The sequence below is a fragment of the Colius striatus genome, chromosome 1 (assembly GCF_028858725.1).
Source record: "Colius striatus isolate bColStr4 chromosome 1, bColStr4.1.hap1, whole genome shotgun sequence".
NCBI lineage: Eukaryota > Metazoa > Chordata > Aves > Coliiformes > Coliidae > Colius > Colius striatus.
Window position 1 is genome coordinate 159,496,576 of NC_084759.1, and position 13,811 is coordinate 159,510,386.

The window sequence follows — 13,811 nt, forward strand, 5'->3', positions numbered from 1 at the left end:
TTATCAGTTTAACAACAGAAACTTGTAAAGGATCAATTCATTTTTTTGACCTGAACGTGAAAACTTTCCTGGAAGAGCAGGAATGATTTTATCTGGTTTATGGTTCTGGTTTTGGGTGCTTTTTTTTTTCCCCAAATACTGCAGTAAAAATATAAAGCAGTGAGCTATGCAGTGTCATTTCTCATAATATTTTACTTGGTGCTGTTGTTAGATGGTAGTAACAGACAGCTGAGTAACTGCATTGTGTATGGTGACACTGTGCTGCCAGTCAGCAGGATCTTGACCGGCTTCCGAGCGGGCAGAGAGGAATCTCATGAGGTTCAAGTGCAGAGTCCTACACCTGGGAACTAACAACCCCAATGCACCAGTAGAGGCTCGGGGTTGACCTGCTGGAGAGCAGCTCTGCAGAGAGAGACCTGGGAGTCCCGGCTGATAGTAAAAAGCAACAATGTGCCCTCATGGCCAAGAAGGCCAATGGCATCCTGGGATGCATCAAGAAGAGTGTGGCCAGCAGGTCAAGGTCGGTTCTTCTCCCGCTCTACTCTGCCCTGGTGAGGCCTCATCTGGAGTCCTGTGTCCAGTTCTGGGTTCCCCAGCTCAAGAGGGACAGGGAAGTGCTGGAGAGAGTCCAGCGCAGGGCCACCAAGCTAATTGGGACTGGAACATCTTCCTTCTGAGGAAAGGCTGCGGGAACTGGGGCTGTTTAGTCTGGAGGAGACTGAGGGGAGATTTCATTAATATTTACAAATATCTAAAGGGTGGATGTCAGGAGGTTGAAGCATCTCTTTTTCCTGTAGTGTCTAGTGACAGGACAAAGGATAATGGGATGAAGCTGGAACACAAAAAGTTAAACATAGGAAAAACTATTTCACTGTTCAGGTGAGGGAGCCCTGGCACAGGCTGCCCAGGGAGAGGGTGGAGACTCCTTCTCTGGAGGTTTCCAAAACCCACCTTGACGCATTCCTGTGTGACCTGATCTAGGTGGACCTGCTTTGGGTGGGGGGCTGGACTAGATGATCTCTAAAGGTCCCTTCCAACTCCTACCATTCTGTGATTCTGTGATTGTCATTGAGGCAGCTCTTTTCTCCAGAGTCTGTGTTTTGATTTTCCCCACAGTGTGTATTGTCCTGCACTTTCCTGGGGACTTCTCTGAGTAGAACAGTGTGATGCTTAGAAGCTGTTCCTACTGTCTCCCCAGGGTTAATTTGGAAGGAGTCAGTCCAGCTGCCCAGGACAGCTCTGCCCATGGTACCCTTCAGTCAGGTATCAGTGGTGACCCAGAGCTCTGACTTGGCAGCCTTGCACCTCTGTCCCCAGCTCTGGGTGCCAGGGGGCACAGACAGCAGTCATGCAAACTGCAGTAGTCATGGAGCTCAAAAAAACGAATGATGGCAGAGGAAGAATGATGGTCTTTGGGCTCCCGTTCCCAGTCTGCCTCAGGCTCTTTGCAGGAGAGGTAGTCCCTCTGCAGCATCCTCTCCCAGAAAAACACTTACCAGATAATCCTCATTTAAACATTTTTAACTTTTTAAAAGTGCCCTCAGGCTCAGGACATAGAGCAATGCTGTTGCAGTGTGGCTCCTGAAGACTGCACAAGAGAGCTGCACCTTCAGCAGGGCTCTGGCCTGTGGAGAAGACTGGGAATCCCCTTCCCTGCCCACGCAGAGGTCTCTGCTCAGGAGCTGCTGGGTTTCAGGCTGCTATCTCTCCACACCCCCTGCATCACCCAACGCTGACTCCAACCTTCCTTTTTTTGTACTTCCCAGCTTCAGAGTGACAAAGTGGTTTGCACTGCAGGGGGCTGACTCCCATGGCTCTGCTTTGGAGCTGCCGTGCTGCTCCTGGGCTGCAGTTAGCCCCTTCCTGGGTGGGGGCACTGCTTCCAGCCACTGTAAAGTACAGACATTAATCCAAATAACCTCCAAATGCACTTTATTCTAGATAAACCCATACAAACACCAACATGGATTTGTCACCTGCACTTTTTTTTTAACCATTCATTTTAAACAACAGGTTAACTTCTGTACAACAGGAATTACTTTACACATTAGTAAGATGTGACTTTAAACTAGATGACTGCAAAATAATGCTCTGTAAGCTAGTGTTAGAAAATAAGCTGTTTGCCTGTAAACATGTGAAAAGGAGTTAGAAGTTTGCTTTCATTTCAGAGAGTGCTATCAGAATTGCTGGGTTGCCGTAATACAGCTTTAGTCAGAGGTTGTTGTTTTTGTCCGTGTCACCATAACAGCGACTTGCAGATACAGAAGGTGTGCCAGTGTTTCTGTGTGCTGACCCAAACCTACCAAAAGAGCCACAATCACTTAATTATACTCCACATCACTTCGTGAGATCCACTTGATGGGTTACAAAGTCCCAACATGACTTTAAATGGTTTACTAACAGAGTGACGCTGTTCAGGAGGCTTGAATAAAAGGCAATACTCCTATTCCAGGCTGTAGGCTAAAGCTACAGGGCCTGCTTCAACACATACTTAATCTCTAGAAATCATTAAAGCTATTGTAGCCAACAAGCAGTAGTACAAATACAGAATAGGACTGATTTTCATTTCCTCATCATATAAACACATAGAGTGAAGTTCACAGGATCAGACCCACGCAAACAGATTATATTTTACAGTTTTTTTTCAAGCAGAAATGTTTGGGATTTTTTTTCCTTTCTGCCTGTACAGAAGGTTACTGTTGAACAAAACCATCACAGTTCATTCAAACGCGCTGCCAGCAACCACCTGACATGGAACGGAGCCGCTCAGATGCCCAACTGGAAAGAGTAAATCTGCTCCTACCCCTCCTTTCATAGGAACTACTGTGCTTTATTTTTTTCCCAATATTTTTTATTTGATGCTGCTTTAAAATGTTAGGTTAAGAATGATAAAAATCAAGCCCTTTAGTACAGGTATTCTAAGCTCAAGTGCCACTCAAGCCACAGTCCACTCCTTTAGGAGAGAGGGCAAAATAGGTTAGAGTTGGGGTGGGGTTGTTTTTTTTCCCCAATTAAAGTTAAACTTACCAAAATATATTGTGCCAGGCAGAGAACTGCTGAAAGTACTGCAACGTTGTAGTGCAGTTTCCTGACCAAAGCCATACATTCCATCAAGTGTAAACTTAACAGCACGGGTAAGACTGGAGTTAAAGGAAGAAGAAAAGAAGAAAGCAAAAGCCCTCACTCACAGTATGGGTTGGTGGCTGCCCTCTTGGGTGTGCCAGAGATACAACTTGTGCAATCACTGAGTAGGGAGAGTGCAGGCCAGTAGGCAACGTGGCTTTGTGTTTGCTTTTCCCCACGTTAACAGGTGGCCCTTGCTGCTGCCAAGGCGGGCTGGGAGCTGCCTGAGCTCTGGCTGGCTGTGGGTTGGGGGCTTATGCCTGGTACCACTTTCTGGCAGCCCCTGGAACCAAACCAGTGCCTTCAGTGCTGTCGGCCAGCAGCCCCCAGGCTCTGCCATGGCAGCAGCACCTGGCAGCTCCATACATGCCTCTGGCTGAGCTCTATGCTACATGTGGGCCTCCTGTGCCATGCACAGCCCGGGGCATGTCCCTGCTGCCACAGCCAGGATTGCTCTCCCTGTGGCCCCCAGGCTGCCTCTGCACCTCCAGCTCAGGGCACAGAACCCTGAAATGTATCGATTGGATCTCAGTCCCATCAGTGCCCATCTCAGCCCCAAGGAGAGGCAGAGAGGCAGAAGCAGAGCCCACGGCAACAAACCACTTCAGCCCTGTGATGGAGGGTAGGGCCGTGCTGGCACGGCAGCAGAACCACAACCGTGGCACCAGCCTCCTCTCAGCAGCATGGCCATGCACCCATTGCCAGCTGGGCTATGGCCACCAAGACAAATGTAATGGATGCCTTCCTCTTAAAACTTCTAAGCCTGAAAAAAAAAAGACACCCCAGCAGGCCTAAGGCAGACAGTTCCCCCTCCCCAGCCCAACCTGAGCTCTCATGTTTGTATGCTTCTCATACACAGAGCTGACACCAGCTCTTGTGTTCCTACGTATTCTTACCCTAACCCTCTTTTGCCAAAGCCTTTCGGTGGACAACATGAAAACGAAAACTGCTGGCTTTAGCTTTGTGAGGCCAGTGTAGAGGGATGGCCAGCACTGCCAGCACTGCTGCAGGGGCCGGGCAGGCACCTGAGCACAGGATTGTGCACCAAAGTGCAGCCGCCCACCGGCTGCTCCACCAAATCCCGGCGGCGTTCTGATGCGGCACAGCTGCACAGAGGTTCCGCGTTGTGAAGTGAAGCTGCTCACGATCTGTTTCACAGCTTATTTAAGGATGGAAAGGTAGAAATGTAAACACAGACTGATGCGGGTCTAGTGCCTTTCTCCAAAAGCCTCCCCCCTGGCCCCCAGCGGTTGGCTTCACTTTGCTACGGGGAATTTCTAACCTAAGGAAGGAGAGTCCTGCCGTGGGACGTTTGGCCTTCAGACCTCAGACCTACTTTTTCTTCTAAACACACTCATCCCAAGCGTCACTTTGGTGCTGTGGGGGTTGTTTTCCTATTGAATAGGAAGAAGTGTAGCTTTGCCTGGGAGGAAGGAAGGCAGGAAGGCAACTGTAGCCGACCTATATTCTGCAGGCAGAGCACATCCCCACAGTTTGCCAGGGCTGCCAAAAGGATGTGGCGAGGCTGCAGCTCGCTCTCTTCAAAAAAAGAGTGAAGCAACCTACAAGTTCACGCGGGCACCGCTGAACTTGCAGTGTGTTTTGTGCATCTCCTGCGAGCTTGTTTTGAAGCAAGCAGGAAGCTTACTTAGGCAGTACTTTTGAAGCCAAAGGTATATGTGTGTTCAAGTACCTAAAAATGCTGTCCCTGCCGAGGCCAGCCTCGCTTTCCCTTTCACGTGCCCACGTTTGAACAGGTGACCCTGCTCGTCCTTCAGTCCCAAACGCAGGCGTCGCTTGGAATGGTCAGAGCGGAGAAGAGTGTCCAAATGTTTCAAACCCTGTACATAAAGTCAGTCAAAACAGTTTTGGGAGCAGTAGCTCTTATTTGAAATCCCCCACAGCGACGCTGTGAGTCAGTGCTCTCTGCTCAAAACCATTTGCATTTTTTCTTTTCATCAAATAAGGCTTTTACTTGCTGGAGCTGTTTCTGGACTTCTTCAAACCCCCGTTCTCGCTCGAGTTTGCTGACAATCTGTTAACAATTAGCAAAAAAGAAAAGAGAGAATCATTTTCTTTTTTAGTGCATATTTTACTTGCTGTTTAAAGCTTGCTTTTCTGCATTCCAACAACTACTGGCAGAAATAAATCCATCTGAATGCCTGCCTGGATGTAAACATTCTTTTCTGATTTTAACACTTTATTTTGGTAGTTTTCCTCTCAAGTCCTTACGATTACAGGATTTGCAACACTTGCACAAAAGAATGACAGAGCCAAGCAAAAAAACCTCCAAAACCCAAAACAAATCAAACACATGTTCATCTCTCCAAGTCTGAGGCAAGGCCAGGGCTTCAGCTTTGCCCTTAAAGCAGATTTGCAAATGGTATTTTATTTCTCTCCTTCTGCCCTCTGCCCTATAAACTGAGGGCAAGGAACTGCCTTTCTTCCTCTGACTGGCCCACTTGGCACCGGCCCAGGCAATAGGAAGGAGCGCTACTGCTGTCTGAAAACTCCTTGCTGGCAGCTCTGCAAAGCCATTGAGGTCTCAGCAAACAATGAATGAGGTTCAGCTGCTCCCAGTCAAAAGCCAGAGGGAGAAGAGTGGGGAGGGGGGCAAGATTCCTTCTAAGGATATGGTGAATTTAGCCAGTACTAGCTTCAAAAAGGCAAAAAATAAGACACTGGGATTAAGAAGCATTCTGAAGCCTCACGTGTCAACAATTTTAATGGGCTAGTGCCATTCCAAGCACTGTCCCAAGCTTTTTTTTGAAGAGGCACAGACAGGACGCTGAACCCAGATAATGTGAGATGTTAGAGATCAGAAGGGGTGAGCTGGCTAACAGGTGACTGAGAGCTGGATGATTACAGCAAGCGCTGCTGCTGTGCTGCTGGGGATGAAAGGGAGAGAGGTCTGGTTGCCAGGAGACCAAGACAACCTGCTGGAAGTGGTAAGGAGGCCTTCAGGCAACACCTCCCAGCCGGCTCCGCAGCCTCTGTTAAGGGCGCCGAGCAAAACTGAGTGGAGAATCTTACCACGCAAAGGATTTTCTTACAAAGCAGCTTAGAGGCAGCCTGTGACTATGTGCTTTCAGCTGAGAAAAGATTTCCTTTGTTAGCAATAGCAAAGACTGGAAGCTCTAGCTTCCCGCCTTTAAGAGAAAGAAAGATTATTAGGAGAGTAAGGGCTGTGATGGGAAAGGAGCAGACACTTCTTGCCGTAAGGCTGAGTGTGCTCCGCCGAGGTGTCTGCACTGACTGTTAACTCGAGATCCCTGGTGCAACAGTCTAATCTGGTTTCCAAACCTCCAGGGAAATGGAGCGCGTGCACAAGAGCTGTGACAGGCATTAGCAGATCTTCTGCAAACACACTACAACCAGAAGCCTAAGCTGTAGGGGAGCTTCCTCCAGACTACAGGGAGCATCTCATTGCTACGTCCTCCGTGAAATACAGAGGTGACAGTAAAGGTGCACCAACAAACCTTTGGCCTGTGACCCCCTCCAAGGGGTAATACACATAAACAAGTATCAAGTTTCCACACACAAAAAGTATGGAGTAAAATGTGTTCCATAGCTGCTCAGCTATCCATTTATTTTAAGTCCTCTGGGCATAAAAAGTGGTTTTAAGTGGAAGAGAATTCAAGATCCTAGAATGTTTCATTTATCCAAGAATAAAGATGCTAGAACTAGTATTCAATGCTAGTGTTTGTCTCATACTCTACTAATCAATCTTAAGTTAATTATTAAGCATAGAATCTTAGAAGAAGAGGCAGCCACGTGTTTAAAAACTTCCGGTGCTGTCTGAGCTTAGCCTGAGGAGCAGCCTGGGCTGCGTCACCCAGGGGCTGGCCCTGCAGTGGCACCAGCAAGTTACATGCCAGGCCAGCCCTTGCTTTCTCTGTTGAGCCCAACTTTCAAGCTTGAGGTGGCAAGCTAAGGTTAATGGGTTGGGTGAGAACAGCAGAGGCACTTACCTCATCGTAATATTTCACTATGTATCTGCAGATTTCATTCAAGGCCACTTTCTCGTTAAATTCGTTTTCATGTTTCTAAAACAGAACACAGTTCTGGTCAGGTAGTTCTCCTTTTTAACCTGTAAAGCAAATGAAGCTGTTGCTTCTCAGCCATACCTTAGATTCCTGAGTTAGAAATTCTTCAACCTCTGAAGTGGTCAATGGAGGCAGATCCCTGATGGCTTTATAGTACGCTTTCACCTCCTTCTTGTAGAGTGGAATGTCCTTAGCGTAGAGAAGTTTATTTGTTGGTGCTTCCTTAAAAGACAATATTGGAAGCCTTGTCAGTTTTCACAGCACAGATTTCCTGAGGTTCCACCTCCACATAGTTAATTGCATCTAATTGTGTCTGTTCCCTGTGTGACTCATTTCTCTTTGTAGTGGAATCAAGGTTATGAAATAAAGATGAACAGAAAGGGGACCTCAGTAACAGTCCGGTGTGTTTCACGGCAGTTGCCATATAATTATTTCTGTTGGCATCAGGAGTGATGAACATTTGTCCCTCAGACATATTCTTCTTTCTCACCCTTCCTTCTCACCCCTCCCCAGGCCCTAAAAGGCTGTGAAAGCTGACCCAAGGGCTTGTGGCTGCTACCCTGGTTACCTGCAGATACAGCGGCGCAGTGGAAAGCTCCCCTGGGGAAACTGGCCCGGGAGTCTCACTCGATCCTGGCCTGGCACAGGTTCCCCTATAAACTCTTTAGTCCCTGCTCCTCCTTCCTCTCAGGGGCTTGAGAGCAGGGAGAGCTGACTGCCAGGCACGCACAGCCAGAAGGGATGGCTTGATGTTTAGCCTGGGTTAGCAGTGACCCACCAGACAGCTTTAGGCTCATCCGAGGAAGTAAATGCTGCTATTTGTGGCAGGAGCTGAAGCCCCACCTGGAAACTATGTTTTCAAAATGTAAAAGTGGTGGTTGGTAGTTTCCTGTCACTGCTCTACTTTAAATTCTGGGGAATGACACAAGCACGTGATACCTTGTCACTACCGCTTCTGCTGGGTGATTAAATGATTGAGATGTTTATTTTCTAAGTGGCAGAGGAACGTCTTAAGATAAAAGGCTAAAAAATAATGAAAGTAAATACATTTTAGTACTAAAAAGGCCACAGGATGTTTACTGCACTGCCAACTTTTATCAGGTTTCAGCATCGCTTCTCAAACAGCTAATGGGAGTTCCGCACTACTTCAGAGTGGATGCTGAGCACAGACCGTGCTCATTTGCAGTTCTTCCATCAATTAAGTGTTGTAATTAGTTTTAATTCATGACACTTCACTCCTACAATAAGATAAACAAGCACATTATTTGTTATTTGCCTTTAACAGATGAGCAGCTGGTTCAGATCACACAGGAAATCAGTCCATTTTGATAACCAATTTTTTTTTAGGGTAAAAACCGTCAAGCCTGCTCTGGGTAGTGTGAGCCTGAAGAAAAATGCTTCCTGCTTTAGTGCAAAGCAAAGGAAAATAGCCTTGGGGAAAAAGGAAGTACTTCTGATCCCCAAAGCTCTGGACACTGCACTACAGTTGGCTTTTGAATGTAAGATTTTTGGACTTGTTTCTCCAGCAAAACAATTTTGCACATGAAAAGGGAGCAGTGAATACATGTGAAAGGAACCGTTTCAAACCCCTTTCAAGTATTCTTACAGCTCTCTGTAGCTTACTAAGTGTGTTTTCTGCACACTGGTGTGCAGCAGGCAAAACTTGGACTACTTATCAAATAATGTTAATACTTTTAAGACTTTTGCTTAAAAATCCATTAAATAAAGTCTTAATAAAGTCTTACAGTTCCCACCCTCCATTCCATAAACACACTGCAGGTACTAACTGCAGAGGAGACAGGCAGCAATTAACCCTAAAGGTGGGTTTCTAGAAGCTGTATCTCTCTGCTCCAGCGAATTCCTCAAAGTCTGGTGAGACAGGGCAACAAGGAATGGAAACCGAGCTTAATCAGGCCACTGAAAGCAGATTCATCACTTCATCCTCTAAATCATTACACAGTTCAGAAAGACATTGGTGGAGAAGTTAGTGAAAGACTGGAAGGGCAGCATTACCTTCCCCAGCGTCTGCTCTGCGAGAGAAAAGGCATCCATGAAAGCTTGGGCGATCACAGACAAGCAGCCATCTATGTGTGAAGTCTTCTTAATATCAAAGACAAACTGGGGGTTCTTCAGGATGTTCACCCAGAAGCGAAGAGGAAGACTAGACAGAGAAAGAAGGAACATCTTTAATTGCACACCAAATCACGGGATGGTAGGGGTTGGAAGGGACATCCACATATCATCTAGGCAACCCTCCCTGCTCAAGCAGGTCCACCTAGATCAGGTCACTACTACTCCACTCAGCACAACTGCTTTAAAATGGTGGTTTAGTTGCACTGCACTCGTGGAAAGAAGCACAGCTCCGGGCTGTTTAATCATGTTTAAAAAGGGATAAAGGAATAAAGGCTACGGAGGACACACACTGGTCAGTCACCCTTGCATCTTCAAATAATAGTGCTTCTTTCTGAGTGTCAGGTCAGTATGTGGACTTAGAAGTCCTGGAAGTTCAGGTGGTTCATAGCAGTATCCAATACACTAAAATCACTGGAATCCACAAAGCCAAACCACATCTTCACCCAGACATGCCCAAATGGTATTCCCCTGATCACAGGTGACCTGTTCCCTCTGTGCAACTCCATTTCCTGAGCACGACCCATGGACATACCTGTTGGTTTTCCATATATGGACCACATCAGGGTCGGTGATTTTTTTGCTCTCAGCCTGGGCATCCAGGAAGTCAAAAAAGTACTTGATGGCAACGGGTGCTTTATTGTTGGGTAAAGTCCAAATGCTCCTGAAAAGCCTTTCAACAACTGAATGAATTGCGACCTGCAAAGTAAGAAAACCAACGGTGCTATTATTGCGCAAGAAAAGAATGGGCTTTCTTGTCTTGGAAAGCTGAGCGTGCCCCAGAGGCAACATGGCACAGAAACTGCAATAGTCTTGTGGCAAACACCCAGGTCATAGGTTATTGGCAAACAAGACAGTCAGTAGCAAAAAATGGCACTACAAATACATTAAGAGCTGCTTGCAATTGCACACAAGCCCTATGACCGACAGGACAACTGTGGGGAACTTTGTCAGAAACTGTAGGTGGAAGGAATCACTTTTCTCACAAAGACAACAGCAACTCTTCGCATACTGTTTGCATCACTGCTAAAGGCATTTGGAACTTGTGACTGGAAGTAACAGGGAGGTTGAGCAAAAAAGACTTTGAGTAGCTTTCTAGGGCACAGGTCTTCTTGGGGCCACCTGCCACACGTGCTCGACACATGCGCTCACCAGCGCTGCGGTGCTTGATCTAACCCCAGGGTCACAGCTCTGGGTGGCCTACACGGGCACTAATATTAGAGAGGAGAACTGAAACTTGGGTATTTCTGATCCAGAAGTGAAGCTGTTTGGCTCACAAAAGCAAGGGCTTGGTTGCCGATGGACTCACTGACATTGTCACAGAGTATTCGTAAGTAGAGGCAAACAAAGCGAAACACTGTTTTGTGCTTTTTTTTTCTCCACATCGCTTCTGCAACTTAGTTGAGCCCAAACCTCTCTCCACAAGAAGGATTTAAGTGCATCCCAGGGCCCTCATGCACTACTGGCCAGTTCATTTCACGTGGCAAACGCTGCAGCCGTGTCTGTGTGGGTATGTGGGCGAGAGAGAGGGAGAGAGACATGATTCAGTGCAAGTTCCTCTAGTGCACGGCGTATCATGGGTGGAATTGCACAGTGAAGGATACCACAGCACTGTTGTTCAGAGCACTATCCTACTTATGATTAATTTAAAGCACTTTAAAAGGTCTGCCTCTCAAGAGCCTGATCTTTCCTTTTGTAGTTCAGCCTTTCACCATAAGACGTTACTGGTTTACTCCACAGCTCCTAAAGGCTTATGTTAGTTTCCACAGCTAATGAGACATGATCAGTCTTCGCTCTCACTTTGGGTAGTGTCCCCAATTACTTCAGATGCTATCAACGAGCTAACTAAATAATGATTGATAGCTTTTTAAATGCAAGAAGGCCACAATCAGCATCCCTTCAGGCCTCTTGTACAGCACAGCACTCAGTGTTGTGCACTGATTAATATTTTAAGTAATAAGCTGTTGCAAAGAGTTTTGTAACCCTTTAGAGTCAGTGAGAAACAAGATGACATTACCAGAGGGAGGGAGCAAGCCTTATTCCTAAGGAATGCACATCGTGTAAGTTAAGTGATCATACTGTGGATCCTAAGACCTTGTTTTTAAAACTAATCTAGTTATTTTGGATGCTTAATTTGAGACCCTAAAAAGATGATATCATTCCTAGACAGTGATTTGTGAGACTCGGGTCTTGGAAGTTGTCTCTGAGCTGGGTAAACTCTAGTAGAGGGTAAGGAGATTATTGGTCGAAACAATCTCTCCAGAAGGGATTGTTCTCACTGGCAAAACTCACTTTCTCTAAGCTCAATAACTACCTTTTAAATTTAACCTGAGAAAAAAAGGTTGTGCTTAATGAAGAGACAAAGAAGGTGAAGAATAGACAATTTTAGAACTTTAGCATAAGAAAACACGAAATGAGCTGATCTTTGCAAAGGGCCATAATGCACAGTTAGCACAGTGATTTTTAGAGGCTACCTTTTTACTGAACATATTTGCTAAACATGCAGGAAGTCCTCACCATTTCTGCTTTGATTTCTCTTTCTGTTGTGCCAAACCAGCCAAGCCTAACATCAGCCTTCCCTCAAACCAAGGCCTTTGCAACTTACCTTAGTTGACAGAAGCTTTGTCAGATACATTTCTTTCACTTTGAATTTTTGCTTTCCTTTGTGACCTCCTCCTTTCACATCTTTGTTCGCTTCGCAGTCTGGTAAAATCTGCCATGAAGAGATTAGAGAGATTACACAGATACAAATACAGATCAGGATTAAATCTACCACTTAACAGTGTAATGACTGAACTCACCAAATGACAGTGCTCATCCGAGTAGTCCACATCTAAACAACAGAAAGCAGAGAGCAAACAAGCATTAGTGAAACACACAGCTACAAGCTTGTGAATTCTGCTTGGCTCTGGGCTCTGCAGCAGGATGCATGTCAGGGTGCAGAGCAAGCAGGCTCGACGTCACACCTTCCTGCCTTCCGTGTTGGGGAAGCCTCTGAGAAACACACAGGTCTTGGCTCACCTCACCAGTGCTAACCTGTAGCTCGGGCTTGCTAAGCTGGGGCATCATCATCTGCTGCCAGGGCGAGCTGGAAGCTCCTCTGAAAGGAGGACAAGGGGCAGCAGGTGAGATGAGTGCATTGGTTTAGTCTCTAAGAGCACTCAGTGCAGGTGGGCTGAGATCAGACTTGAAAGCAATGGCTGAGAAGAGACAACCCTGTTCTTGCTGAGGGAGGGCACGATGCCACCCTTGTGACTTGCACCTCAGGGATTCATCTCTCCTAACTTCAGATGTCCACTTTGATGTTGAGGTGAATCACATGCTGGGAATGTCTGTTTCCCCCCAGCCACCAGCTGGGTTGGAGCAACCTGCATGGCAGGGGCAAGTGAGCTGAACCGACCTTTTGTAAGCACCCTTTAACTCCAGACCTGCTGAGACAAAGCTTTCAGAAACACAGTCAAGAGAACAAGGAAAATTCCCAAAGGACATTTTTTTGCTGTGCCACTCTGAAGAGTGCCCTGTTGTGTTTGTGTCACACAACGCCAGTGCTGGCCCAGGGCACACTCCCCGTGGTGGCTTTGTGTCACCCAGCCTTCCTGTGCTGCTTTCCTGCCTACAGGGATGGATCTTTAAGCATTCACCTGCCAAGGACTGTGAGTCCTCCTGTCCTTTGCCTTCTTCCTAGGCCCACTGTGCCTTTACAAGGCCTAGAGCCAGTGTAACATGGCTCTTCATTTGGCTCAGCTGTATCAAAATGCCCATTTTTCAGAGCTCCTGTTGACTATGACACCACCTGTCACAGCTCTGCTCTCTGCACTCCCAGCCCACTCGCCACAAAAGACTAAACAGGCAGCAGTCCCTTTGTTACCTGATCGGGTGTTTGCTTTCTTTTTGAAGACTTTTATGGTTGCTCCATTTGAAATCTGAAAGCAAAACCAAAGATACCATGCTGAAACCAAAGTGCTTGGAATTCAAGAAGCCCTCAGCCTCATCTCCTGCTGCCGACACCGGTGAGGGCACAGGGGGGTGCCCCACTCCTCGCTCCCCGCTCCGCACCCCGTGCTCTGGCAGCAGCTGCACTCTGTTGGCCTCACTCGACCAGGGGGAAGGCAGCTCTTCTGACAAATTGGCCTTCAGTACACCGAATCACAGAATGGCTGGGGTTGGAAGAACATCTAGAGAACATCTAGTCCAATCCCCCTGCTAAAACAGATCCACCCAGATCAGGTCACACAAGAACACCTTGGAGGTTTTGAAGACCTCCAAGGAAGGAGACTCCACACACTCCCTGGGCAGCCTGTGCCAGAGCTCCCTCACCTAAACAGTGAAATAGTTTTTCCTTATGTTTAAATGGAACTTTTTGTACCTTTCACTTTCTCTTATTTTTCTGGTTTAGCCCCTGTTTAGACACTTTCACTTGCATGTACTGCCTTGTGCTGCCTCTTGCACCTATCTCCCTATGGATTGCTCCAATAGAATTCTCTGTCTCCAACGCAACTGGGTTTTTTGCGA

At 46.9% G+C, this 13,811-nt stretch overlaps 1 protein-coding gene across 2 annotated transcripts in view; it reads right to left on the reverse strand.

The window, feature by feature from the left end:
• Positions 1 to 1,926: 1,926 nt before the first annotated feature.
• The window catches only part of PLXNC1 (plexin C1), a 72,259-nt gene continuing 60,374 nt past the window's right edge, over positions 1,927 to 13,811 (reverse strand). For both annotated transcript variants that reach the window (XM_062015569.1, XM_062015561.1), the window contains exons 24-31: positions 13,168 to 13,222; positions 12,101 to 12,132; positions 11,905 to 12,012; positions 9,835 to 9,998; positions 9,183 to 9,330; positions 7,251 to 7,391; positions 7,095 to 7,169; positions 1,927 to 5,158 (exon numbers count right to left, since the gene is read on the reverse strand). In XM_062015569.1, coding sequence (XP_061871553.1) covers positions 5,054 to 5,158; positions 7,095 to 7,169; positions 7,251 to 7,391; positions 9,183 to 9,330; positions 9,835 to 9,998; positions 11,905 to 12,012; positions 12,101 to 12,132; positions 13,168 to 13,222 — 828 coding nt within the window. In that variant the 3' untranslated portion in view covers positions 1,927 to 5,053. The remainder of the gene's footprint in view (positions 5,159 to 7,094; positions 7,170 to 7,250; positions 7,392 to 9,182; positions 9,331 to 9,834; positions 9,999 to 11,904; positions 12,013 to 12,100; positions 12,133 to 13,167; positions 13,223 to 13,811) is intronic.